This window comes from Sinocyclocheilus anshuiensis, unplaced genomic scaffold, assembly GCF_001515605.1.
Source record: "Sinocyclocheilus anshuiensis isolate Anshui unplaced genomic scaffold, SAMN03320099.WGS_v1.1 scaffold186, whole genome shotgun sequence".
In the NCBI taxonomy this organism is placed as follows: Eukaryota; Metazoa; Chordata; class Actinopteri; order Cypriniformes; family Cyprinidae; genus Sinocyclocheilus; species Sinocyclocheilus anshuiensis.
In genome coordinates this window covers 920,694-946,893 of record NW_015542355.1, presented here as the reverse complement: position 1 = coordinate 946,893, position 26,200 = coordinate 920,694, and the positions used below count along the sequence as shown (strand labels likewise).

Here is a 26,200-nt window from a genome sequence, read left to right as displayed (position 1 = left end):
AAAAGTCTTTGATCATTTTTTAACAGTAGTGCATATTTCAAAATGTAGTATTATACAGTGTTTTCACAACCTGTTGACATAGATGTGTTGACTTGTGTCTATTGAGTATAGCAATCTATTTATCTCTTTGGAAGTAAATCATTATTTTGAATTTTGACTCCAATTGTGTGTAAAAAAAATTTTTTTTATTGCTGTTTGATCAATTAATGAGTCAAGAGGGAATGTAAAAAAAAAAACTTGATTTTGAAAGGATATGTCAAGCGCATGGCATTATGGGATGCAGTAATTCACACAGTGTGCTGTAGTTGTACAGCTCTCATTTTGGCAAGTCATTTGGGACTTTTTACATTTGCATACTGTGCACAGTTTACTGCATATTCTGCATACTATAAAAAATAATAATAGTTTGCCATCTCTTTCTGTGTCCTGCAGGCATCCTCTTTTTCCTCTTCTGGCATTGCTGTTTGAGAAGTGCGAACAAGCCACGCAGGGATCAGAATGCATCACCTCCGCCAGCTTTGACGTTGACATTGAGAACTTCGTCCACCAGCAAGAGCAGGACCACAAGCCTTTCTTCAGCGAGGACCCTGAACTAGACAACCTGGTTAGCGCTCATCAGGCTCTTGTTGCTTAATTTGTATCACTTGCCGTTCTTCTAATTTCAGCTCTTTACCTGCTCTTAAAAACCTGTTTACTTCTTTTATATCTAAATTAAACATCTGCACTACCCTCTGCTGGCATATTTGCACTTTATACATCTTTTAAGGTACTTTAATTATTCAAATATAATTAAAACAGGCTAGAAATACGACATTAAATAACATTTTGTTGAAAATAAGAAGTCAGAAGTATTAGTCACAATGACTCTCACCCACCCTTTGTCCATTGCTCTTTTTTCCGTCTTTTGTTCTCGTTTCCTTTAACTCTCCCCCTCATATTCATCATCTCTCATCATCTTGCTCTGCAAGACAGTTAACAGTAATTAGAAATTAAGGGAAGGAGAAGGAAAAAGGTCACTGTTCATCATTACCGGGGCGCTCGGCCGACTAGCACTGCTCAGTCAATTAACTCTGCATCTGTGTGCTTTACGACACACTGGTCACACACGGGTCTTCCGTTCTCTAACTCTTCACCACGACAGTTATAGCGCCCGCGCTGCGCTTCGTTCTCACCTCCGAGAGATGGCACTGATCCCTGATTAAATGAGCTGCAGTAATTGGCAGATTTATCTCCTCCTTGGCAAAGCATTTTTTAGCCCATTTGGTCGTCCTTGAGTTCTGACTTTGGACTGTGAATGTTTGAATGGGTAGTTGGAACAGAAAGTTCAGTCTCGTCCAACTGTATCAGCAGAACTCGAAAATGTTTGTAGCATTAACAATGCAAGTAGGCAAATAGTGGCAGGGAGGGCTGGCTAGGGAACCTCAAAAACTGTGGGAAAAAAGTGAGAAAAACACTTCTGCTTTTCTTTTTAGTGAAGTGATTGTAGTTTATTTAAAGGAATAATTCACTTACAATGGATTTTTTTATTTAATCACACTAATGTAGTTTCAGATCCATATAATATTCTTTCTTCCATGAATTGAGTTATTTTCCAGAATGTCCTGGCTGCTCTTTTTCATACAGTGAATGGTAAAAAAGCACTATGAACATTTAACAAAAGGTGCACAATACAGTATATAGGTCTTCAGAGTTCATATTATAGCTTAGTTTGAGGACCTGATAAAAAAAAATAATAATGTAAAATAATATCTTTAAAAATTATTACCTGTAACAATGACATTGAAATGTATGCATTATTATCCTTTTATTTATGTATTTATTTATTTATGTATTTGTTTGATTATTTCTTTATTTTAAATGCCAATGGGTATTGTACTGACTGTATTTTCTCACTTTGCTCGTTTTGATGTTGTATCTTTAATTTCATTTTTATTGCTGGCATCTTGCAAAATTATTGTGGCCAGTCTTGATATTGTTAATTATCATTAAAACTACTAAAAATAGTTTCTGGTAATTTAAATAAAGCTGAAATAAAATAAAATATAAATATTAGAAATAAAACTTAAAAACTTTGCCTTGCCTTGGCAACTACCTGAAATAAGTTGAAGTGCTAAAATTGGTAAAACTAAAACTGAAATAATAATAAACTGAAGCTAAATATGAATATATTTAAAAAGCTGATTAAAATGACAAAAGCACATAACAAAAATGTTTACATTTAAAATGAAAATGGTAAATATTCAAAATAGGCATAGATACTATAATAATATAAATAATACTAAAATAGCATTGGTTTAGACCACTCTAATGCAAGAATTTGTCATAAACTGATTCCTGTATCTACTTTTGTGTTGATGTAGATGGTGAAGGCGATCCAGGTGTTGCGGATCCACCTGCTGGAGCTGGAGAAGGTGAACGAGCTCTGTAAAGACTTCTGCAACCGTTACATCACCTGCCTCAAGACCAAGATGCACAGTGACAATCTGCTACGGAACGACCTGGGCGGCCCGTATTCACCATCACAGACCAATCTTGGCCTGCAGCAGGTCACTCACAAATACAATTTCCCTAGACCTTCAGTCTGAAGGCTAAAGGTTGTTTCTAACACATAAACACAGTGTCATATGAATGCACACACTCTCACGCCAGTAACATTTACACTTGCACGAACACAAGCTCCTCTCCCGGGGATGCAAAAGGTCACATCTGGCTTGCCCTCGCTGTGTTCTTGCTGAACTTTGCTGACCTCTGCGTGAGAAGACTTAAAGTACACACTTTTTTTGGACGTTTCATCTAGAGCAGTCAGTCGATCTCGCTGTTCCTGCTGAACTTTGCTGACCTCTGCGTGAGAAGACTTAAAGTACACACTTTTTTTGGACGTTTCATCTAGAGCAGTCAGTCGATTGTAATGAAATTAAAATGCCCATCAAATGACCAAATTAATCAGAATTAATAATATACATTACCGTTCAAAAGTTTGAGGTCAGTAAGATTAAGTTTAAGAAGTTAGATTTTACTAATGATACATTAAATTGATCAAAAGACAGTAACAGTAAAGACATTTCTAATGTTACAAAAGATTTCTTTCAAATAAATGTTGTTCTTTTGAATGTTGTATTCATCATAGAATCCTGAAAAAATGTATCACAAAAATATTAAGCAGCACAAATATTTAAATATATATAATTGTGTTTATTTTTATCGGGTTATATATATATATATATAAATATATATTTAACAATTCATTATTTTTTACACATACTAAACAGGCATAATTAATTGTGGACATTTTTATTGTGTTATTTTTTATACATATATTTAAATAGTTTTTTTTTTAAACTATTAATTATTTTTTAATCATACTAAACTAACGTGTTAAATTGGCAGCCTACCAAATTTCTTTTCGCAAGAAATTGAAATGTGGACACTAACCAGTGTTTCGTTCTCCTCTTATAGGACCTGCTTCAGAACTCATCCCCATCGCTCACCTCTGTCTCCAGCACGGTAAACCCCTCTGGGATTGTGGTCCCTGCCGGTTCACTGCAACAGAACAACGTTGCCATGACCACTATCAACTCTCAGGTGGTCTCAGGTGAGGAGGCCAATCATCAGTCCCTTTTGCTTGCTATAAATTCAGAGATCTCAGCTTTCAGAACAGCTTTCCTTTCCAAATTCGTGACATCTGGTGGAAGCAAATACGGACTTCCATGTAATGCACATTATCTACATTTATGTAGCTCTTTCTTTACTAATTTTCTCTCTTTACAGCCGTCTCACACAGAACAGTACTTTCATACTGTGAATAAAAAACAACTAATTACTGTGAAATCAAGCTAATTAGCAGCAAAACAAAAACTCCTTGTTCTCCTCTTTAGCAGTTAGGAAGGAATACCCTTTAGTTTTATTTTGGCGCGGTGAAAGGGAGGTGAAATGGTTTGTTTTTGTGCTGCAGTGTAATTACAGTATGTTTTCAACAGGCAGGGAAAGTCTGTGTTAACCACGCTCCTGTGTCTGTGACTGATTCCCACAGGTGGGACGCTGTATCAACCGGTGGCAATGCTTACCTCACAGGGACAGGTGTTGACCCAGGGGTTACCACAGGGAACCATCCAAATCCAAAACAATCAGGTGAGAGCAGCCGCTCGACAGACAACACTTGCTCACAGCACTGTATCTTCACAAATACTGAAGCTGTAGAATTCTGCTGAATTATTTCTAGACTACAGCACCATGTCTACAACACTGAACTGCTGCTGTTGCAAAGAAGCAAAAGAAGTTTTCTGACATGCTATTCCATCCACTTTATATTTTCTGTCTATATTAAATATTTAAATATATATATATAGATTTTTAAATTATACATAGTACATAAATATTATTTGTTATGCATTTACATGGCTTCAGACACTTATAGTTTTATATATTTTGATGCCTACAAAAAATGATGACTCTTTTTGAGGCCTGTTAATTTAGAGCAGCACTGGCTTTTATTCATGAAACACAAGCAGAACAAATTTCTGTGAAATTAATTCATAAATCTGTTCATACATTAATTGCCCCATTAAGAGAATGCAACAATTTATGTAAGAATGGTTTTACATAAGATTATGATTTTTTTTCTCTTGCTCATCTCAATAAGGCCCAAAATGGGGGGCCTTATTGCAAAAATTTTAATAATTTTAATTTATTAAAATTATTTACAATTAATTCTAATTCTAAATTTTCATTTCTGTTACAATAACTTAATTAATTATTATATCATTGTGTTTATTATTAAATAAAAGAAACAATGTATTTGAAATTATATATATATATATATATATGAATTTTCTATGTATTTATGTACATGAATATTATGAATTGCTTTTGTTCCTCTTTCATTACTAGCTTTTTGTTTTAGAAACAATTTATTTAAAATGATATAGTAAAATGATATAAAAAGATATAATTTATTTAAAATGATATATTTGTTCCTCCTTTATTACTTTTTTTTTTTTGGTGTTTTTTTTATTGATGAAATCAAAGTTCAAGCTGATTGGTCTATTTGTTAGCAACCACCCTGAGGTGACATTCCACATCAATACTTGCCGTGTAGTTAAGATCATGATGCGTTTGTTCACTTCAAGTGCAGATATATTGCAAGTTATTTAGGAATTCTAGAACTGTTAGTTTTTATTTTAATGCCGTCAACTATGAGTCAGGTGAGTTGGGGTTTGATAGACAGCTGGAGCCTGTGTGGATACCCAACTTTAGGCCGAGGCGCTTCACCACACGCAGGCTGGGAATAGAGTTCCGCCCGTAGCTACATCTCTGATAAGCTTTCAGTAATAATACCCCTGCATGAAGCCTCCAATTAATTCACCCTGCTTCCTGAATCACACACTTACACACTCTCCCCCCGTTAGTGTGTGTGTGTGTGTGTAGTTTGAGTACAGGAATGGGGAAAGAACCACATGACACCCAGCTGCAAATGTAATGAGGAGGTTGTTTTTAGAGCTTGATTATTATTTATTTATTTAAAAATTTTAAGATCAGTGGGGAGCTGCTGCTTTTTATGGCTTTCAGTGGCAATGGTAGCATGAAATTAATTATCCTTATTTTCAAAGTGGAAATGTTAATTTTTCCTTTTTTTTCTTTTATTCATTTATTTATTCGCACACGGAGCTCTCGCAGATTATGCATCTTAAACTTCTCTGAAATGTTAATATGCCAGTCTCAGAGTGGCGTAAACCAAAAGAAAATAGTTAATTTAGCATGCATCCATTAAAACTCTTTTGCATTTTCGCTCGCCTTACATTAATCGTACTTCAGAGCATATAATAAGTTTGATGAAAAGAGAAAAATTGACTGCATTTTCCGTAGCTCTTTTACTTGAGTAAAGGCTTCAGTAAATGTACCCTCCTTGGCTTTAATTTTAGGTATCATTACTCCCATTGCGTTGCTATGGTGACTGAAGGCTTTCTTGCCCCTGCCAAAGAAATGGTGACTGGCGAACTCTCTTTGTTTCCGTGGCAACTACCCCTCCTTTCTCCCCCACTCACTTTCTCATCTCTCTTCCTTCCAAGGTGAACCTGGACTTGTCCTCACTCTTGGACGGCGATGACAGGAAATCAAAAAACAAAAGAGGCGTCCTTCCCAAACATGCCACAAACATTATGCGTTCCTGGCTCTTCCAGCATCTCATGGTGAGAATTTCTTCTTTACATGATTGCCCTACAAACCAAAGGGAGGCTTGGGGAGTTTAAAATGCACTTAATTTCAATCATATCTGGTTCTTAATTTCATTAGAACTTACATAGATAAATATAAACATGGACATTTACTCAAAACGACTAAAAATAAAGGTATACCATTTAAATAATATCGTATAATACATTTTTTTGGTTTTCCAGCATCCTTATCCTACAGAAGACGAGAAAAGACAGATCGCAGCACAAACAAATCTTACTTTATTACAGGTGAACAACTGGTAAGGACGACTGGTTTGTTGCACTAGTATTTTTACGGTGTAATTCACAGCAAAATGGCGCCATCTAATGGCCACAAACAGAATCACAAAACTTGTTTAATATTTGCATGTAGTATCTAGCAAAAATCCTGGTATATGTCTTATCCGCATCATTTTTCTCTCTCTCCTGTCTTTTGAAAGGTTTATCAATGCCCGCAGGCGTATACTGCAGCCCATGCTGGATGCCAGTAATCCTGACCCTGCTCCCAAAGCCAAGAAGATGAAATCTCAGCACAGACCCACACAGCGCTTCTGGCCCGACTCCATTGTAGCTGGAGTCCTGCAGACACACGGATCCCACTCCACAAACAATTCAGACAGTCAGTAATATGAACACATTCTCTAGTCAAGTCAAGTCAAGTCAAGTCAAGTAACCTTTTTTATGTACCGCTTTATACAATACAGATTGTTTCAAAGCAGCTTTACTGTAATAAACAGGTGATGCAGACCTCATCAAATATGAGACAATTTCAGAATTCAATGACAACAATAGTGTCATTATTCAACTCAAGTCGGTTGGTTTAATTAAGTTCAATAACTACAAATTCATCCATTATAAAACAAGTTCAATTCAGCTATAAGAAAATATTCAATTCAGCTCTAAGTTCTACAGAAGACAATAGTATCATTATTCAGAACGAGTCAGTTAAATTGTATTCTCAGTTCAATTTAGTTCTCTAATGACAGATAGTACTAACATATATATTGAATAATAAATATTAATTATTAAATGATTAATTTAGAGATTTAAAAAATCAATTCGTCTTCAAAGTTGAATATATAATGTCCACTTACTAAATTTCCATTAGATTTTAATAATTTCTGTCACTTTTTCAGACTTGAAAAGGAATGGGAGTTATAGTTTATGCAGTGAATATACTATACATAATACATTATCTTTTACATGTAATACATTATATTTATTATGCACTTCCATTTAAAAATGTGGGTTTGTAGTATTTTTTGGAAGTAAATAAAAAAAATGATTAAAAATAATAATATAATAATATAATATAATAATATAATAATATAAATAATAAGAAATATAATTGATGTTTCATTTATAATTTAATTTATAATGTTACAAGATTTCTATTTCAAATAAATGCTGTTCTTTTGAAATTTCTATTCATTTCTATTCTATTCATTGTAATTGTGATATTTAGCAGTATAATGGTTTTACACAATATTATTAAAAAAAAGCCTTTTTGAGCATAAAAGAGGGGTCTTTCAATAACATACAGTTTTTTTATCCATCACAAATTTTTGAATGGTAGTGTAGTGTGTGTGTGTATATATATATATATATATATATATATATATATATATATATATATATATATATATATATATATATATATATATATATATATATATATATATATATATATATATATATATATATATATATATATATATATATATATATATATATATATATATATATATATATATATATATATATATATATATATATATATATATCAGAAAAAAGTTTTTTGTCAGATGTTTTGCAATTGAGTATATATGTATTTGTGTTTCTGTGTGTATGTTTGTCAGATTCTCTGGGCATGGACGGCCTGCAGCCTCTGTCCTCAGACTCCGCCACACTGGCGATGCAGCATGCCATGCTGGGAGGAACTGAGGATTCCATGGATGGCACAGAGGAGGAGGACGACGAAGAGGAGGAAGAGGAGGGAATCGACGAGGAGGAAGATGAAGAAGAGGATGAAGAAAGCGAGGGAGGCAGACAGATGTCTCGGAGAGATCTGGGCCTCAACCACAACGAAGGACTTGAATAAAGGATCAGATCGATGAAATTGACAAAATTGGCTTAACTCTTACTCATCCCCATGGCAACACATCTCAACACCACCTGAAGGTTTCCAGTGGACACTAAGTGCCACGGAACATCCAATGAGAATGAAGAGGAGCGGCCTGTTATGGACTCGAGGAATGAATAAAGTTCATGTTAAAGTGAGAATCTGAAGGAGGACAGAACATTGTGAAAAGAACGTACTGTATATTGGGCCGTTAGCCAAGCGCTCATGCTACTCTCATGCATATAATCCATTTAAGCCTTACTTTGTTTAATATGTCTCTTTGGTTCTCAGGTGTCTTTAGCATGACATAATGTCTACCCTCTTACAGTCATATTGATAACCATGCAATGAGTGGATGTTTTAGGCATGTTTCTTTCTTTCTTTTTCTTTTTGTAGAATTAACAAAATATTCAGTCTAAAAAATAAACAATCTAAATGCCTGACAGCACAATGTATGTACATTTGATAGTGATGCATTTTACCCAGACACTTCTTATTTATTTTCGAAACTGTCAGAAGGCAGTGGTACAATCAACAAGGATGCTGTCCGCTGAATGCCTGCTATTCACCGGCTGAGTCAAAAACATCAGCCTTGTTCAAAACAAACGCATGTCGAGAGAGCATTTCTTACGTGTACGGAACAAAACTCTCGTGCCCTTCCGAAACTGTAGGACCTACAAATGACGTTTACTGAAGAAAACTGCAGGAAAAAAAGACATATTTACAGGTGCGTATCACACCCTGAAACGCCCCTCTTTATTTTATGTGAAGGACGAAAAACAAAAACTGTGAAGAGCTTCTCAGCTTACTGTGTCTACAGATTTAATCACCTGTTTCTGATGTGATGTTTAGAAAAGACAGGATGTTTCTGAATGTTATTGCAGTTGGTCTTTGTGAAGTACATGCTTCTCATTATCCTTTTCTTGGTTGTTTTTTTAAATGGTTCTTCCAGAGCAAGTGATGATAGGGGAGCTTTTTAATTATTTGTTTGTATACATTGTTCTCATAATCTATTGTGTTTCAGTAGACCATTTTTGATAATTAAAAAACTATGACTCTGGTAGACCTGGGTGTCAATTTGCAAACTAATATATAGTTACTACAAATTAATTCATGTGAATTGTTGCTAAATGATTATATTCAAACTAAAACAATTAAAAAAAGGTCTTCATTGAAACTGAGCTTAAATAAGATAAATTCTATATATATATATATATATATATATATAAAAAAAATCTACACTTGTAAAAGTTGAAGCACTAAACTAAAACTAAAATAAAAAACATGTAAATAATGAACAGAGATATCAAAAGCAGAAAATGACACAAAAAAACCCGATAAAAATAAAAGCTAATTCAAGATGAATAAAAACTATAGTAGTATATAGCACAAATAACTACCTTGTGACAAAACAGAAACAAATATATTCAAAGAACTCATGGTGCAGGAATATTTTCTTGATATGTTTATATATATATATAATTTTTAGATTTAGATGTCCAGAGCAGGTACCATAATATTCCCAGAAATAATACACAAGCATAATTTTCCATTTTGTCGATGTTGGTTTAGGGGCAACACAAGGATTGCAGAATACATATCTAGACCCAAGGCCTGGAATATTACTTATATCTCAATGTTACTCTGGTCATAATTTTTGTAACCTAAATAGCTATGACCTTAAGGGAAAGTTAGATTTTATAAAAAGCTCTAGCTGTGAATAAAAATAAAACCTCGTGATTTTCTGCAAAAATTTTTTTAAACCTATTCAAGGCCACTGGCAACTACAGTTGCCAAAGTCTCCACTCTTTTTCCGTCTTTTTTATTTTATTGTGAATATTTTTAGGTGATTTTAGATGTTATAAAACACTTTCATATGAGCAGTCAACTTGCTGGATACTATGTCATGTGCAGGTGTTTAATTCATGTGGCCATTTCTGGACGTTTACTCGGATTGCAAACTTCTTAATCTGAATTTTCGCATAGGTTTCTACAAAAGTTATGCTTACAAGCTGCACGCTACGTTCAAATGAACATCCTCAACGCATGAATGGGTTAAACAACACACTGAGTAGCTCTAAACTTTGTGAAGGTCTGTATGCATCTGAAATAACAGTGTTTGTGGCAGTCTTGTACATGCTCTCTTGAGGCAGGGCTGTTCAGGGCCAGAGAGTATAAATAACCTGGGAAATGACAGAGGCAAGAAAAGCCACATAGCCGGGTATATTTGAAGTGGACTGGTGCCACAGGGCTGATGAGCACGTTTAGGGAATTCAGTAGATCTGCAGTCCATCTCCACCTTCTCTCCCTCTCTCTGCTTTTCCCCCAGCAGGCTCAAAAGTCCTCTCTAACTCTTTTAATTACCCCATAACCCAGCCCAGTACAGCCTCTCATTTTGCTCAGACCTCCTCCAGTACTTAAGACCCGCGCCAGCATCCCTCTCCTCTCCAGCCTCAGGACCAGTTTACTGCTGGATTGATCCACAATACAGACTTCTACTGGACTGGGAATTCATAAGGTACTGTAATTGTACAAAAATAAGTTTGTTTGTTTTTTTCCACTCTTAACATATGTTAAGACCCTGCATCATTCTAAACCATATAATGACAAATTTTCCTCAATGCTTCATACCTTACAACCTAAAGAAATTAATCCTGGATATTTCAGGTTTCACACTGTACATTTGTACATTGCTTTTATTTGCATGTTTTGCACTTTTCTTTTCACATTTTGCCTTGTCAGTAGCATTGAACTGGACGATTACAGGACGCTTCCTGTTTAACATTCAAATTCATTTTTAAGTTCTTAATTGCATATTGATTTGACAAATACATCAACGGCGTGTGTTGCTGATGTTGGGCTTATATATTCCTTACCGTGCCATCAAATTTGTCCTGAATAGATTTTCGGACCACAGTTGTAAGACCAAAACTCTTCTTCACTCCAGTTCATTTGTTTTCTGTTTGAAGATGGAAGACATAATTACTGTTTAATGGAATAATTTCATAGAAGGCTTAATTTGATACTTTATCATGCAAGACTAATCATTCATTATATGTGTTCTTGTATCGCTTGCTATTAAACCGCATCATCAAAATGCTATTTGATAAGAAAAGGTGTTCCTTATACATTCATGTTGATGTTAATGGACATATTTTGTGTAAAATGTCTATATGAATAACAGCACAGATGATTCAACGACTGTTAACCAAAACATATCTTTGTCCTTTTCTGTTGCCGTCCACAGTTGCCAGCATGTCTATCGCCAACACGGCCGCCCAGGCGATGCTCTCTGATGCCCTGTTGAGGGATAGTAATGGGGACAATCGCATTCGACACCTGGAGCTGGATTTGCCATTGGATAAAGTCATCAAGTTTGTTTCTGTGGGCCTGCCGCTCCTTCTGGTGTCCATGGCCTTTGCCAGAGAGATTTCTATCGGTTAGCAGCTCTTTTTTCTCCTTATGTGTATGCGCGAGAATCACAGGACATCAGAGCAGCACCAGCACTGCAGTAATTTCGCAAGCCCTTGAGTTAATTGACTGACCATTAGCTTGAGGGCTGGGCTGATGGAACGCTCGATGTAATTAATGTTCATCTGAGGTGACAGCACTATCTACATTGCTTAGGAAGGGAAACCGTGGTGAAATATGAGAATTAAGCATCTGCTAATGATTATTAGCAATTTATATGACATCGCAAACCAAATGGAGTTGCTTTCAGGGGAGAAACCTTTAGTGACTAGATTGGCATGAGTGTCAATTGCTGGCTATAAATGCCACTAACTTGAGCTTTCCTGCCATCAGTGCATTGGAAAGAACTGTCTGTTTTGTGTAGGCAGTTGAATTTGAGGTTGCAATCAGTTCCTCTGGAGCTGGTCTGCAATCAGCTCACACAGATGTTAATTGGCATGAGGATGATTAAGAGAGACGTGTAGAGATGACAAGGGTCTGTAATTACAGTCAGTCTGCTCTTTCCCAGCTCTCTATTTCAGACTAACGAGAAGATATGCTAATTAAACTGAGACGTGCAAGGCAAGCAGACTGATTCTCCCTGCCTCTGATAGTGGTCTGGCAACATTTTGGTTAGGATACATCAACAAACTTTACAGTGGAAGGAACATTTTGTCACATGCTAATACAGTTTACAAAAAAAGAATGCAGGATAATATATTAGGAGCAAAAAGTCTAGTAGCTTTTTTATTACATTTTATTGTCTAATCAACGTAACAAAAAACCTGATGATCATGTTATCTAGCATTTGTGAACCATCATCATAGTTTTCATAGTAATCAGATAGATGATAGATAGATAGATAGATAGATAGATAGATTGATTGATAGATCCTGCAGAATCTTTAGCTATTAATGTATATTAATGTATATAATAATTATATTACATTATATATTGATTTTCAGTGTGGTCTCAGAGATTTTGAGGCCAATGTATATTTGTTTGCATAAATAGATTAAAATGGAAGCTTTTAGGTATTTAGCTATTTAGCTATTTAGCTTCGATGTATATGAATATCTCTCCTGGTTTGAAGCAATTTGTTATCATATAATTTGCAAAGATGTCCGGTGGAGCTCAGTTATCCATAATAGTCGTGGGTTGGGGCATGTTGTGTTCAGTCAGTAAATTGGAGGCTGGCTGTAGGTTTTGGAGGGTGACACAGATGTTTAAGTTGTCTATATAAAGTAGGGCTTGGCCTCCTCTCAGCAGCTGGGTCACACCCTCTCGCCCAGGCAGCTCTCCACAGAAGGGTGTTTCCTGGCTGCCTTGGTGGTTTCGCCATCTGTATCCCTGGAAAAGATCTAGCATTATTACAGACATGCCATCCAGATTCTCCACTTAAACAGCATCAAGTGATGCTACTGTCGTTTATGTCTCAGCATGTTCATTTTCTCTGTTTCTCCTCCCAGGCCCACAGATTAGCTGCTTTCCTCCCAACAACTTCACAATAAAGCAGGCAGCATATGTGGATACGTACTGCTGGGACTCTCTCATGCACCATGAGTTTGACACGGATGGGAACTTAGAAGAACGTTCACTGTGGGTACATAAAGTGAGTAAAAACATTCAGAAAATACATCACAAATGAGATTTTTCAGTGTCTCAGCTGTTGCTCCTAGACAACATCATAAAATGGAAAGCAAATGGAAACTTTTCTTTAAGTCTCTTGCTTTTCAAGAGAAAAACAAGATTTTATATGGAGTTTTAGAAGATCTGAAACTGTAAACTGATCTGCCAAGATCTAGTCTGCAATTAAAAGCCAGGAGTTTAAATATGAACTTGAATATGAACTATGACAAAATCAGAGTTTTATATCTCCTAATTTTACCTTGTCAACAATTGTCTCATTTGTGTCATTTTAATTCTATCATACATTTGAGACAAATCTGAGAGATTAATAATTATAAAAAGTTGTATAAATAAATAAATGTATTATTTTTATTGAATAGGTAAATACATTTACATTTACATTTAGTCATTTAGCAGACTCTTTTATCCAAAGCAACTTACAAATGAGGACAATAGAAGCAATCAAAACTAACAAAAGAGCAACAATACGTAAGTGCAAATGACATGTCTCGGTTATTGAGTTGGGCAGGTCAATCCACCAAGAGGGAACAGATTATGAAAAAGTCAGTGAAAGTGATTTTGTGCCTCTTTGAGATGGCACAATAATGCATCGTTGACTTCTAGAGGGCACATAACTCTGAAGTAATGAATTTAGGTAAAGGGGTGCAGAGCCAGTGATGGTTTTGTAGGTAAACATTAATGCCTTGAATTTTATGCGAGCAGCTACTGGTAGCCAGTGCAAATCGATGAACAGAGGTGTGACGTGGGTTCTTTTCGGCTCATTAAAGATTAATCTTGCAGCGGCATTTTGGATTAATTGTAGAGGTTTGATAGAAGTGGCTGGAAGACCTGCCAAGAGATCATTGCAATAGACCAGCCTGGATAGAACAAGAGCCTGTAGCAGTGATATGAAAAGCCATGTTTCTGAATGACAGAACCTAGTGATGCCATGTAGACAGAGAAGAGAAGTGGTCCAAGTACTGAGCCCTGAGGCACCCCAGTAGCTAGATGTTGCAACTTGGACACCTCACCTCTCCAATATAATGACTTGGTTGCTTTCCAGGAGGTTGTTCTGTGTGAGAAAAGCAGAGACTTAAAAATAAATAAATATTAATATTATAAATCAATACGTAAATAATATATAACATTTATTGAATATGTAAATAAATGTAAATACATATTAATACATATATTCTAAATAAAAAATAATATTTTATTTAATAAATAAATAAGTGATATGTATAAATAAATAAATGTTACTATTGTACTCTGTCATAAAATCTACAGTAAACCATTCTTCTCATGATGGGACTGGTTTTGGTCTTGCTTGTGCAGATGTTTCCATACTCCTTATTGGTCATGGCCATGATGATGTACCTGCCGACTCTGATTTGGTGGTATCTAGCCGTGCCCAGCCTGACCTCTGACCTGTTTTTCATCATCGACGAGCTGGACAAGTCTTACAACCGCTCTGTATGCCTGGCTCAGAGCATCCTGGACCTAAAACAGCAATCAGAAAATCCACTGCAGTTTCAGGCTGAGCTTGAGAGGTATATGCAAATCATACATCTTATTTTAAAGAAGTATTTTTTGTTTTTCAGATATTGAACAGAAAATCGTTTTATTTTTGTCTGTTTAGAGCCAAGCGTAAGCGTTACTTTGAGTACCCCCTGTTGGAGAGATACATGCAGTGCAAGCATGGTTCCTACTTCTTGGTTAGCATGCTCTTCCTGCGAGGCTTCCTGCTCCTGACCTTCATGTCCGCCTCGTGCCTCTACCTGATCTACTTCCACTTCTCCACCTTTCTACAAGACGAATTCAGTTGCTTTGTGCGCACCGGCCTCCTCCGTGACCAGCCCTGGGTGCCTGAGCTAGTTCAGTGTAAAATGACTGGTCTACTTGTGTTTCAGGTCATTAGCGTAGCTAACGGTGCTGTCTATGTGCTGCTAGCTCCTATTGTTCTCTTTAGCCTGCTGCGTTTGTTCTGTTGGGACACAACCTTCCTCTCCCTTTATGAGGTGCTGCCCGGATTGGGGCTCATGAGTGGTCAGAAACTGGGCTGCCCGCTTAACGATCTCAACGTGCTGCTTCTCTTCCTGCGCGCCAATGTAGCACAGCTGCGATCGTACAGCCGCCTGAGGGCCGTTTGCTCTCTTGCGCCTCCTCGACTGAAGGGTGCTAAGGGCGTGCTGATGGGGGAACAGGCCGAAGAGGCGGCAGAGGCTGCCGAGGAGCTCGAGCAGGAGATTAGAGAGGCCAGAGAGGAAGGCAAACTCAATCTAGTAGACATCATGACTGTGCTGGGAGCAGCCAGAGGAAACGCAGTGAACTGTCCAGAGCAGCGCCCTCTTGTGGAACAAGACATGACGCTTGGTACAGTCACTCTCATTTATATACTTAAACGCATCCTGCTCGTTGGTATTTTCGTGGCTGTCATATGGGACGTTCAGAAAATCATCAAAGTGACATAAATTTATGATATATGATGTTGGAAACCATTTGTGTCCCCTACTGTATGTGTAAACATCATTTTATTTTGTGTGAAGAGATAATGTGCAAAAAATGAACCATATATAGCATTTAAATATGAGTCTGCTTCTCAAAGCACATTGTATGTGTTTATTAAAAAATATGGCTAATTTTTAAATATTTTTACCATATTTCCATGACCAAGTTTACTGAATTCCACAGCTTTAAAATCAGTGAAAAAAGTCTAATAGGCCTAATTCATACCACTTTTCTGGAAGTCTGGGCAATCGTTGCTAATATATCTCACAAAAATTGTACATATAAAACAATGTTATCTGTTCTAAAGGAGGCTTTAAAGAAAAACAATTCTTCATAAGTTCTAGCAGCCGTATTGTGCTCTTTATTTTACAAAAGTTTTTCGCACTTAACATCAGGTTTTTAACCCAAAATTAATGCCCCTAACAGCACTCTCTGTCTCTTTACAGAGCCTAACCACCAGGGGTACCATGAGTTGAAGGAGACTACAGCATGTTGTTTTGCCTAAAGCACCAGCCAATGGACTGAAGCAGCACAGTCAGACTCTAGAGGGCCCTGTAGAACAGCTAAACCTCTGAGATGAAGTAAAGATGAAGATAGACTAGAACACCCAATAGCTAGAACTCCTTTTTTATATTCCAGAATCACAACAATATCTGGATTTAAAATAATTCTTATGAATTTCTTACACAAATCACCTCAGGAATAAAAACTTAAAGTCTGTACTGACAATTTGAAAAAAGCCTCCAATAGTTAGCCTTCTTAAACTTGAGCATTTTTATATCTTTATTTATTCTTTTCATTCTTATTATCTGATGTTTGTGGATTCCATACTTCTTTGAAAACTGGATCTTTACTTGACGTTTTGTTCTCTTTTGTAAGTAGGTGAAATAAAATTTGTTTATATTTGTGTTTTCTTTGTTAACTTCCACATTACTGTTCAAAAGTTTGAGGTCAGATAAATAAATCATGGTTTCCAAAAAATATAAAGCATTGATAATATTGGGAAGTTTTTAATATAATGATAGTTTCTTAAGCACGAAATCAGCATATAAGGATCATGTGACTAAAGGCTGCTCAAAATTCAGCTCTGCCATCGCAGGAATAAATTCATTTTTAAAAATATATTAAAGTAGAAAATAGTTATTTTAAATTGTAATAATATTACTGTTTTTACTGTATTGTTGACTAAATAAATGCAGCCTTGGTGAACATAAAAGACTTCTTTCAAAAGCGATACAAATCGTACCTATCCCAAACTTTTGAACAGTATTATATATTTTCTATAATAAATATTTTTTATTCAATGAAATATAAGGCTACATAAACCAAGCATATTTCACGTTTTTATACCTACAGAATAGCATGACTGCTGCACTCTTCTCCTATACCTTAGAGAGAAATATCACCTCCTCCTATGAGAATTAACTTGTCCCATAATTGCCAGACTTTCTCAAGTTTCTAATCCCACGAGAGCTATCAGTAGGCCATGGATCCATATCTTATGTTTTAAAGATGTTATTTTTCCCCTTCTTCAGTGTGAAGTTTTACTGTATATACTTAAAGGTCCACACATCCAAGTGCTGAAAATGTGGGTTTGACATATTGGGAGCGCTAAACTGAAAATACAGTACATCCATCCAAAATACAATAAGTTTGCGAGACATTCCAGTCAAGATTTTGAAGATGTAGGACAACAACATTTTTTTAGAATGATATTTATAGCAAATTACCATTACGCAGTATTTTATAGTAAACAAAAGGCTGGGGCTAGTTGTCACACAGGTGAGTTGTCACAAAACTTGAAATATTTTGGATAAATTCAGTGAATACCTTCCTCCAAACTAAATCCCAGTATCATGGTTTTCACTACAGATCAAGGGTTAACAGTAAAACCACAATGATACACATTTAGACAACTATACAATGAAGACGGATTTTAACCAAAAGGCTGAACTTTGCTTTCAAGATAAGAATATTGTTATTAAACATCAGGTTGGGGCAAATTACCACACTTTAAGGAATAGACATTGACTTTCAAAAATAGCCCCATGTATTCAGTGGAGTAAAACCCCCGTGTCCCTTACATCATTTACTATCATCGGCCTCTTCCTGTTTTTGCTGTGGCTCATTGAAAGTCTGTTTGGAGAGCTGCTACCTTGGTCTCATGCCCAGTCCATCTGCTGGCCTCTGCGTGAGATCCATTTGCTCAGCACCAATGTTTGATCTCAAAGACACTTTATTCTCACAGTATGGCCACAGACAGAACCCGAGGAGGGCAATAGGCAAAACAGTCTGGATCTTATTGAGCAAGTGTAAATTAGATGCTAGTCGTTTGAATCTAATAAACAATTTCAAATCAACCATGAAAGGGGGTCACAGCTGTGCATACAGTATGTGCCTCACATTCAGTAGCTTTAAAAAGATCTACACTGATATTTTTTTTGCAGCATTGTATACAAGGACAACAATTTGAGGCAGTGTTATTTATTTACTAGCACTTATGCACAGAAGGGGTCACCTGAGTAACACACCATTAATACCATCTTTGGTGGTGCAGGACAGTTTGCTCTGTGATCAGAGTTGAGTTAATGAGCCTGCTAAAAGCCAGGAGAAACTCAATTAGTTTGATGGAGTACTGAAGCAGAGATCTGCCCAGAGGATTTCATAATGGTCTTCTCAGAGGTGAGACCAGAACAGCAAATAGTAAATCAGCTCTAGAAGCCTGCCATCTTGTTACCTGATTATTGGTTAATTTGCCCCACATGTGTTCCCTCGTTACCCTCCTCATTTGCTCTCCGTTTATTCTCCCTGTGTTTGCAGTCCGGGGTCAGTTTGTCACTGTATCTCCCTGGATGTGTCCTGTCTTGTCGAGCTCCTGCCTTGCCAGCCTGTTTTTGCCCCATGGGGTAGTTTTTGTTGTCTGTTTTGTTTTATTTTATTAATAACGCCCTTATCTTCCTGCACTATTGAGTCCTTGCTCTGTCCTTCATCCCCAACCCTGACAGAAAGGGCAAAAACAGGTATACAGGTATATATGTAGCCCACTCATGAATATGAAACAGATAGGACTGGAAAGCATAAAAGGCCTTGATTCATCAGACCTTGGTTTTATGTATTTGGTCTACTCTAAAGGGGATTTTAAGCAACAACTTGAATACCACTCTGTAAAAGAAAAAAACAGACGACAGAAAGGGCAAAAACAGGTATACAGGTATATATGTAGCCCACTCATGAATATGAAACAGATAGGACTGGAAAGCATAAAAGGCCTTGATTCATCAGACCTTGATTTTATGTATTTGGTCTACTCTAAAGGGGATTTTAAGCAACAACTTGAATACCACTCTGTAAAAGAAAAAAAAGAAAAAAACAGACTATGTCCACATGAGGGCAGGATTTAGTTATATATCAAATTTACTTCAGATCAACAGAACTTAATAAATAATATGTTAACACACACACACACACACCTCTGAGATGACTGAATAACCGGAATTCACCCTAATAATTTGAATTATGGCTGTAACACCCTTATTTAAACAACAACAACGTAGTAACTATCAAAACATACCACATGGATTGACTGGAACATTTAAGGGCATGCACGGTAATAAGGAGGTTAAGGGCCACATGACTACCTAACTAATTACGTCATGACCTAAAAGAATCACTAAATCGTTTTTTAACGAGTTCGTTGAAATAAGCTGTCATACATATATATGTACAATATATACATACATACATGTATGTATTATTCCAATGAACTAATAAAAATACATTCATTTTTCTTGTACAACTTTTATTTTTATAACATTCAAGGTCCAAGCCAAAATGTCATTAATTTCTTCCAGGAGACTACAGCACCTGTTTGGAGAACAGAAGGTTTGCTAAAGAAGACTGAAATATTGAAACATTTTACATGAATATAGAGTTATTTATATTATGTACGCCCTGGCATTTTTGTGTAGTGTGTATTTGTATTTTTGTAGGCCTACTCTGTTCTAATAAATACCGATTCCAGTCGCAATTCTTATCGCTGGATCGCAAACCGGAATCCCATCTTTCTCATTCCTTGCATTTGTGGTCTACTGACATTACTTCCTGTGATTTTTTTTTTCTCCTTCTCTCCAGAGAGCTTGGTGAGAACAAACGGTGGGATGGAAAACGACAGCCAATTATTCCTCTCATCAACCGGTTTGTTTCCTTTGTATCGTTTGTTGTCGTACCGAACTAAGGGTTGAGCGTTGCCAGTGATTTCCAGCTAATGTCCAATTAAGATGGATGTGAGCTTTTTGTGCCGTATCAAGGGAAGTGAACTTTTGTGATGATGGATGCTGCGTGTGCCAAGTGGGATGAGCTGGAAACTGGGACTCTGTTTGCTTAGGCCCAACATGATTCAGTAATGGATCTCTAATCTTGTTGAGAGAGAAGAGCTGTGGGGAAAAAGAGGCAGAGAGGAAAACAATAAGCAAGTCATGCTCTGCTGCTGCCTGGGAAACCTTGATTACTGTTGATTACTTGCCACAGCTGAAATAGAAGGTGAAAAGTATCTAGACAGTGGCTCGACTTACATTATTGGGTCTCCGCATGTGCTGATGACAAGACTGATATCTCAGACCTTGTTTTTAAGGAACTGCTGCTTTAAGGCTGCACAGATTAAAGAAAACACTCCCTATAAATATGCTCATCACAGTTCAGATGCCCTCGTCAAAGCTTAAAAGTGTCTTTTGAATGGAAATGGCAGTTTGATTCAAACACAGTGCCATTTTTTTAGTCTGAGCACATTAACTTTGTATTCCAGCCTCTGAGCCGTGACAGCGCAGAGAATGCGTGTTATCGGTGTGGTGTAATGTCAGCCTGTATGGGGGGAGAAGCTGACCTTGCAGTCATTCAACAAAGCAGAAGTGAAGGTGAATGACAGGCTGCTTAGAGTGGTGTACGAGGTGAAGATATTCCCAGCAGCCTCACATCTGTGTGGAGGCTGATAATAGGCAGGGAAGAGGAACACCTGTTCACATGACTCATGTGTGAGAGCTAGAGGAAGGAGCAATGTCATCATTGAGAACTGCTGAAAATGCATAACCAGGGTCCCGACAGACCCTGTTAAATATATACAATTTAGTGTAAGCAGAAGTGAAGGTGAATGACAGGCTGCTTAGAGTGGTGTACGAGGTGAAGATATTCCCAGCAGCCTCACATCTGTGTGGAGGCTGATAATAGGCAGGGAAGAGGAACACCTGTTCACATGACTCATGTGTGAGAGCTAGAGGAAGGAGCAAGGTTGGGTCCAATGTCATCATTGAGAACTGCTGAAAATGCATAACCAGGGTCCCGATAGACCCTGTTAAATATATACAATTTAGTGTCTACACGTATGATGTGGTATCAGTATACCGTCCATGGCTAGATCAGAGTTAATGATATGATGCTAATTTTTGGTGTCCAGATTTACTAATCAATGAAACAATATTTGTAAACTAAAATGTATTTTGATATTTTATGTGGGGCATAAAGTAAAAAATATATATTCCTGATATTCTTAAAAATAAACTATAGTGAATGATATTTATTTCAATTTATATTATTTGTAAACTTAAGTCAATTATTAAAGTATTACTTTGATTTATTCATTTTAAGTATTTGGGATTTTAAGAGCAAGTGGAAAATGTGCTGAATGTTTCATTTCATCCAAGTGAAATTAGCAAAGCAGTTAGACTGAATTTACATTCGTTTTAAACGCGGAGCCAGGCACGAGTCGACACAGGTTGCGCGCGTGCGTCAAGCCTCATCCATACTGCCAGATGCGCTCGTGAAGACTTGCGGTGCGGCCTTTTTTGTTCGTTGTCTGTCATTTCGAAGCTTAAGTTGCATACGGTTTTCTTTCGTTTTAATTTGCCTAACTATCGATCTGACCCAGTAGATGCCATAATCCCACTCTGTCTCTCTCCCGTCCCGCGTTCCGTTTTTTTTTTTAATGATGGGTGTTTACGCAGTTGGCTAGAGCAGTGCTGATTGGGGAGAACGGAAGTGCGCTCACTCTTGCCCAGGGCAAGTAAGATTGCAACTCAAGGCTGGCAGTCATGCATATGCTAATATCGCGTCCACATCGCAGGCTTTGCGATTAGGAAATCGCAACGTCTCAAATCGCGATTTCGATTCGATTTCGATTAATCGCACAGCCCTAGGGTGTACTCACTTCTGTGAGATACTGTGTATATATATATATATATATATATATGCATGCTAATTTTATGTTCCACAAAAATACATAAAGTAAATGATGACAACATTTCATTTTTGGGTGAACTAACCCTTTAAGGATTGAATATGCAATGCCAGTATGAAGCAGTTCCGCTTATAAAGTATTGGCCAGTAGACCACAGCAACTGCAGAGAAGCACCTGCATGTCATGCTTTGATGTCCTTTGATAATAATAGTTCCCTGAAGTGACATTTTAAATGAGGCAAAAAGCTTTTTTTTTTCTTCTCCGAAGTCAGAAATGGTTTCGCATAATGTCATTTAAAATTCAGTATATCAAGAAGAAGTGAATGCATTTAAAGAATTCCATTATTGTGGCCTTGAACTGTTTACTGACTATCTACACACATTCATAAATATAAATTAGAGTTTTGCCCTAAGCGGTAATCCCAGACTGGCCAAACGCAGTCAAGCGGGTCAAACGTGTCACACTCATGTTAGATAAGGCTTGGCATAAACTTCTAGTGCCTGTAGAGTTTTGTGTATATCTGAGTGTGTGTGTTCATGACTTAATGCTGATAAGGAATAAAGATAGCTAAACCCTGTACACCTCAATATACAGTGCTACGATCACTAAAAAAATACATTATGTTCACATTAGGTCACTCTTTAAATAGCTGAACAGGGTGATCACCACTTGTAATACTAAAAATAACCACCAGACAGAGCAGTTGCTCATGTCTTTGCTAAGACAGAATGTCATGTTTTTTTGTATAAATAGTGGAAATGGTGGGAAAACCTGTATGAATTATGTTTGTAGGTAAAATGATTGTGTCTCATTGAGTCTTAATTGTTTGAGACCTTTCGCTCTAACAGTAAATACATCAAATCATGTAGAAAATAAAAGACAAGACAGAAAAAAATGTTTTTGGTACGCTAATTGCTCCCAAAAATACAATAGGATGTGGGTGTGCAGTCTCCTTGGTAACAGTGTGCAGACATTCTAGATGGAAAAACAGGAAAAGCAAGTAGGTGAGACTGCAAGGCCGTTTTATTTTAAATGATATCAGAGTCACAAGGCAGTTCTTTTTTTTTTAATACTGAGTCAGTTTCAAATATATGATGATGAAACTGCAGGAACAATTATGACCACAATTCACAACCAGGAATAATTTTTAAGGAAAAGCAAGTAGGTGAGACTGCAAGGCCGTTTTATTTTAAATGATATCAGAGTCACAAGGCAGTTCTTTTTTTTTAATACTGAGTCAGTTTCAAATATATGATGATGAAACTGCAGGAACAATTATGACCACGATTCACAACCAGGAATAATTTTTATTTGTTTAGTTAAACCTGTAAAACAGAAATTACAACATTTAAATAAACATTAGGGCTTCCAAAATGTTAAAAATATGATGTATTTGTTTTTTTAAATTTACACATTCAGGTTAAAACATTCAATTAATATCAAGAAAACAAAACAATATATGTAAGTGTTGGGTTCAGAAGTCAGGATAACACCTGTAGCAGAGCATATGTGCATAGGCAAACATCTCATTTGCTTCTCCATAAACATGCAGTGTTTTTTTTCTTCCTATTTTCATCCCATCAGTTGCCTCAGCTATTCTAATCAATGTCAAAGTTGTATGCAGTTATGTATGTAGTTATATTGCAGATTCTGTATTCTTCAGACTACTCTAATCTTAGAAGAAGCTGCTTTGTGAATCTTGTTTTTCACCCCACTATTGATTGTTTTTAGCTTGAATGTGATTAAGAACAATATTTGAGCCTTATTGATGGAGTTTTGGGGCTACGTATGACAAAAAAGTTTGGGAGACTGATTTATGACTGCATTTTATTAGCCTATAGCATCTTTTGAGTGAATGTACAGCAGCTAGGATCTTCTCTATGGTTAACAAAAACACCAGACTGTGCTCAGTGGGGCGGAACAGCATGGGTGGTTTCAGTTGGTTTCTCTTTTTGTGTGTGCCAGGTCTCTCAAGAAAATATACCATAATCAATGTAAATGCATTGCTTTTGTTCTGCTACATGAAACACCAATAAGTAATAACAGAAAGAGCCAACCATGCAGTGTAATCATTAATGAAGGTTTTTAACGAGTGAGTGGATGAAATATATGGTCATCAGTAACATTAGTTTTACCATGCGCTACATTGTGCACACATTGTTCCTATAGGTCATCTTGTGGTGATTGAATAGAAAATAAATAAATAAAACGAAACGGAACACAGATTTAACTGCTGAAAGGAAGTAGAAGTGGAAAATGTTTTTTTTTTTTTCATGAAAAGAATGGGTGAATGGGTGTTTTTTAAAAAAATTTTTTTTTTTAAGTGATTTCAGGGGTGTTCATGAGTGCCTTTACTGCATGCTGCAAAACTTTCATTTCTGGGTAGTGATGAGCCGAGACCGTCTGATCTACCACCAGTAGTCTCTCTCTTGTAGTTGGCATCTTCAAGGTAAATCTGCATCTTTTAATGCTGCTTTAATATGCACAAAAACTGATTATACCTGATCAATCCAAGCAGAATGTAAAACTTTAAAGTGTTGGTGCTGGTTCAGGACGGTTTCAGAGGCAGATGCCAAAATTGGCTGGTAGAATTTTCAGACCCTCCCCGAAACTTATTCATTATTTGTCCTGTTTACTGTGCTGCATGTCAGCCAAAAGCTGTGGTTGGGTGGAATGTTAGGATTTCTTATTTTTATTATGTATTATTTATTATTTTATCTGTTGTAACACCTTAGCAGCCAGCCTGAACATCAGATGCCTAGAAACGCCCCAGCAGCCCTTAGAACACCTACTGTATAAAGTTGCCTAGCAAACGCCCAAAGCACCCTATTAGACATATAGCAACCAGCCAGAAGACCCTAGCAATGATCTCTTTCACTTGGAAAATGATTAGCGAGCTGAATGCACTTTTTGCTGACACTTTTGGATGCTTTATTAAGCATTATAGTGAGTATTGATATAGTGCAAATTTCATGAATTTACCCAACCAGATTCATTTAATTACCTCATTTTGTGTTTCACAGAAATAAGAAAGTCATACAGGTTTAGAACCACAGTTTTGGAACGAAATTGGAAGCGTGCTGTTTGTTTGAGCATCAAGTAATGATTCAACACTGGCTCAATTTTAGTTTCATTTGGTGATGCTAATGGGACTGAAAATCCCACTTCAACATTAAGATGGACTTAAAAGAAAGAAAAACAGTTGGTTTTAGTCGAAATATGTCTAAACTCCCACTGAGTTTAGCATTCATAAAACAGTACGTCAGGAACAGATTTTCTTGTGTATAATTCAGTGTGCAAATGCCTCTTTAATTTATGCTAGCACCCTGGAAGACTTTTGGCTTGCTGTGCTGTTCATAAATTCTGAGTCACAAATATATTACAAATACGTTTGTGCTGGCCACAGCATAGAAATCTAACATTTTTAATGAGCAATTACCTTCTGTAATGGGTTGTTTTATGGTTCGTTCCCAAAAGTACTGGCATTAATTTAAATCAATAGCTCATCTGTGGGACTAACACATTCCTAGCCGTTCCATTGACAGGTATGCTAATATCAGCCCAACAACCATTAAACTAAGTTTGCAGATTCACTTAGCATTTAAAGTCACTGCTGTTTAAAAAGGTCTAGTTTCCTAATGAAGCAGAATAAACGTAAAACAAGGTCAGCTGGAAAAGCCATACAGTTTTTTTTTTTTATTTTCCAAGCATCAGCACTATTGTAAGTCCTAAAATTTGGTGGAAAACAGAACCACAAATACAACATCAGGCGGTTTTAATATGTAGTCATTTAAGGCCACTTGGTTTTTAAATGTCGAATTTACTTTTTTATTTTTTTTTATTTTTTACATTACAATTTTACATTTAAAAAAAATGGTACATTAACTTTCAGAGACACAAGTATTGATATTTTATGATATATATTTTCTTCCATTTAAAAGAATTAAAAAATAGGTACTAAATATCATGATCACACACAACTAACACACACACACACACACACACACACACACACACACACACACACACACACACACACACACACACACACACACA

At 36.5% G+C, this 26,200-nt stretch overlaps 2 protein-coding genes across 3 annotated transcripts in view; both read left to right on the top strand.

The window, feature by feature from the left end:
- Positions 1–9,394, top strand: part of LOC107691639 (homeobox protein PKNOX2-like) — a 66,097-nt gene extending 56,703 nt beyond the window's left edge. For both annotated transcript variants that reach the window (XM_016490365.1, XM_016490366.1), the window contains exons 5-12: positions 433–604; positions 2,361–2,546; positions 3,457–3,592; positions 4,031–4,128; positions 6,066–6,185; positions 6,393–6,469; positions 6,650–6,828; positions 8,069–9,394. In XM_016490365.1, coding sequence (XP_016345851.1) covers positions 433–604; positions 2,361–2,546; positions 3,457–3,592; positions 4,031–4,128; positions 6,066–6,185; positions 6,393–6,469; positions 6,650–6,828; positions 8,069–8,310 — 1,210 coding nt within the window. In that variant the 3' untranslated portion in view covers positions 8,311–9,394. The remainder of the gene's footprint in view (positions 1–432; positions 605–2,360; positions 2,547–3,456; positions 3,593–4,030; positions 4,129–6,065; positions 6,186–6,392; positions 6,470–6,649; positions 6,829–8,068) is intronic.
- A 1,365-nt stretch (positions 9,395–10,759) lies between these two features.
- On the top strand, positions 10,760–16,423 carry LOC107691702 (pannexin-3-like). Its single transcript, XM_016490480.1, has 6 exons — positions 10,760–10,849; positions 11,579–11,770; positions 13,251–13,393; positions 14,746–14,960; positions 15,050–15,783; positions 16,365–16,423. Exons 2-6 carry the CDS (start codon positions 11,587–11,589, stop codon positions 16,421–16,423), a joined length of 1,335 nt encoding a protein of 444 aa, XP_016345966.1. The 5' UTR covers positions 10,760–10,849; positions 11,579–11,586.
- Positions 16,424–26,200: the final 9,777 nt, after the last annotated feature.

Coding starts and splice junctions, on each gene's coding strand:
- LOC107691702 (XM_016490480.1), top strand. CDS start 11,587: ATGTCTATCGCCAACACGGCCGCCCAGGCGATGCTCTCTGATGCCCTG. Junction 11,771..13,250: donor TGCCAGAGAGATTTCTATCG/GTTAGCAGCTCT, acceptor TTCTCCTCCCAG/GCCCACAGATTAGCTGCTTT. Junction 13,394..14,745: donor GTTCACTGTGGGTACATAAA/GTGAGTAAAAAC, acceptor TTGCTTGTGCAG/ATGTTTCCATACTCCTTATT.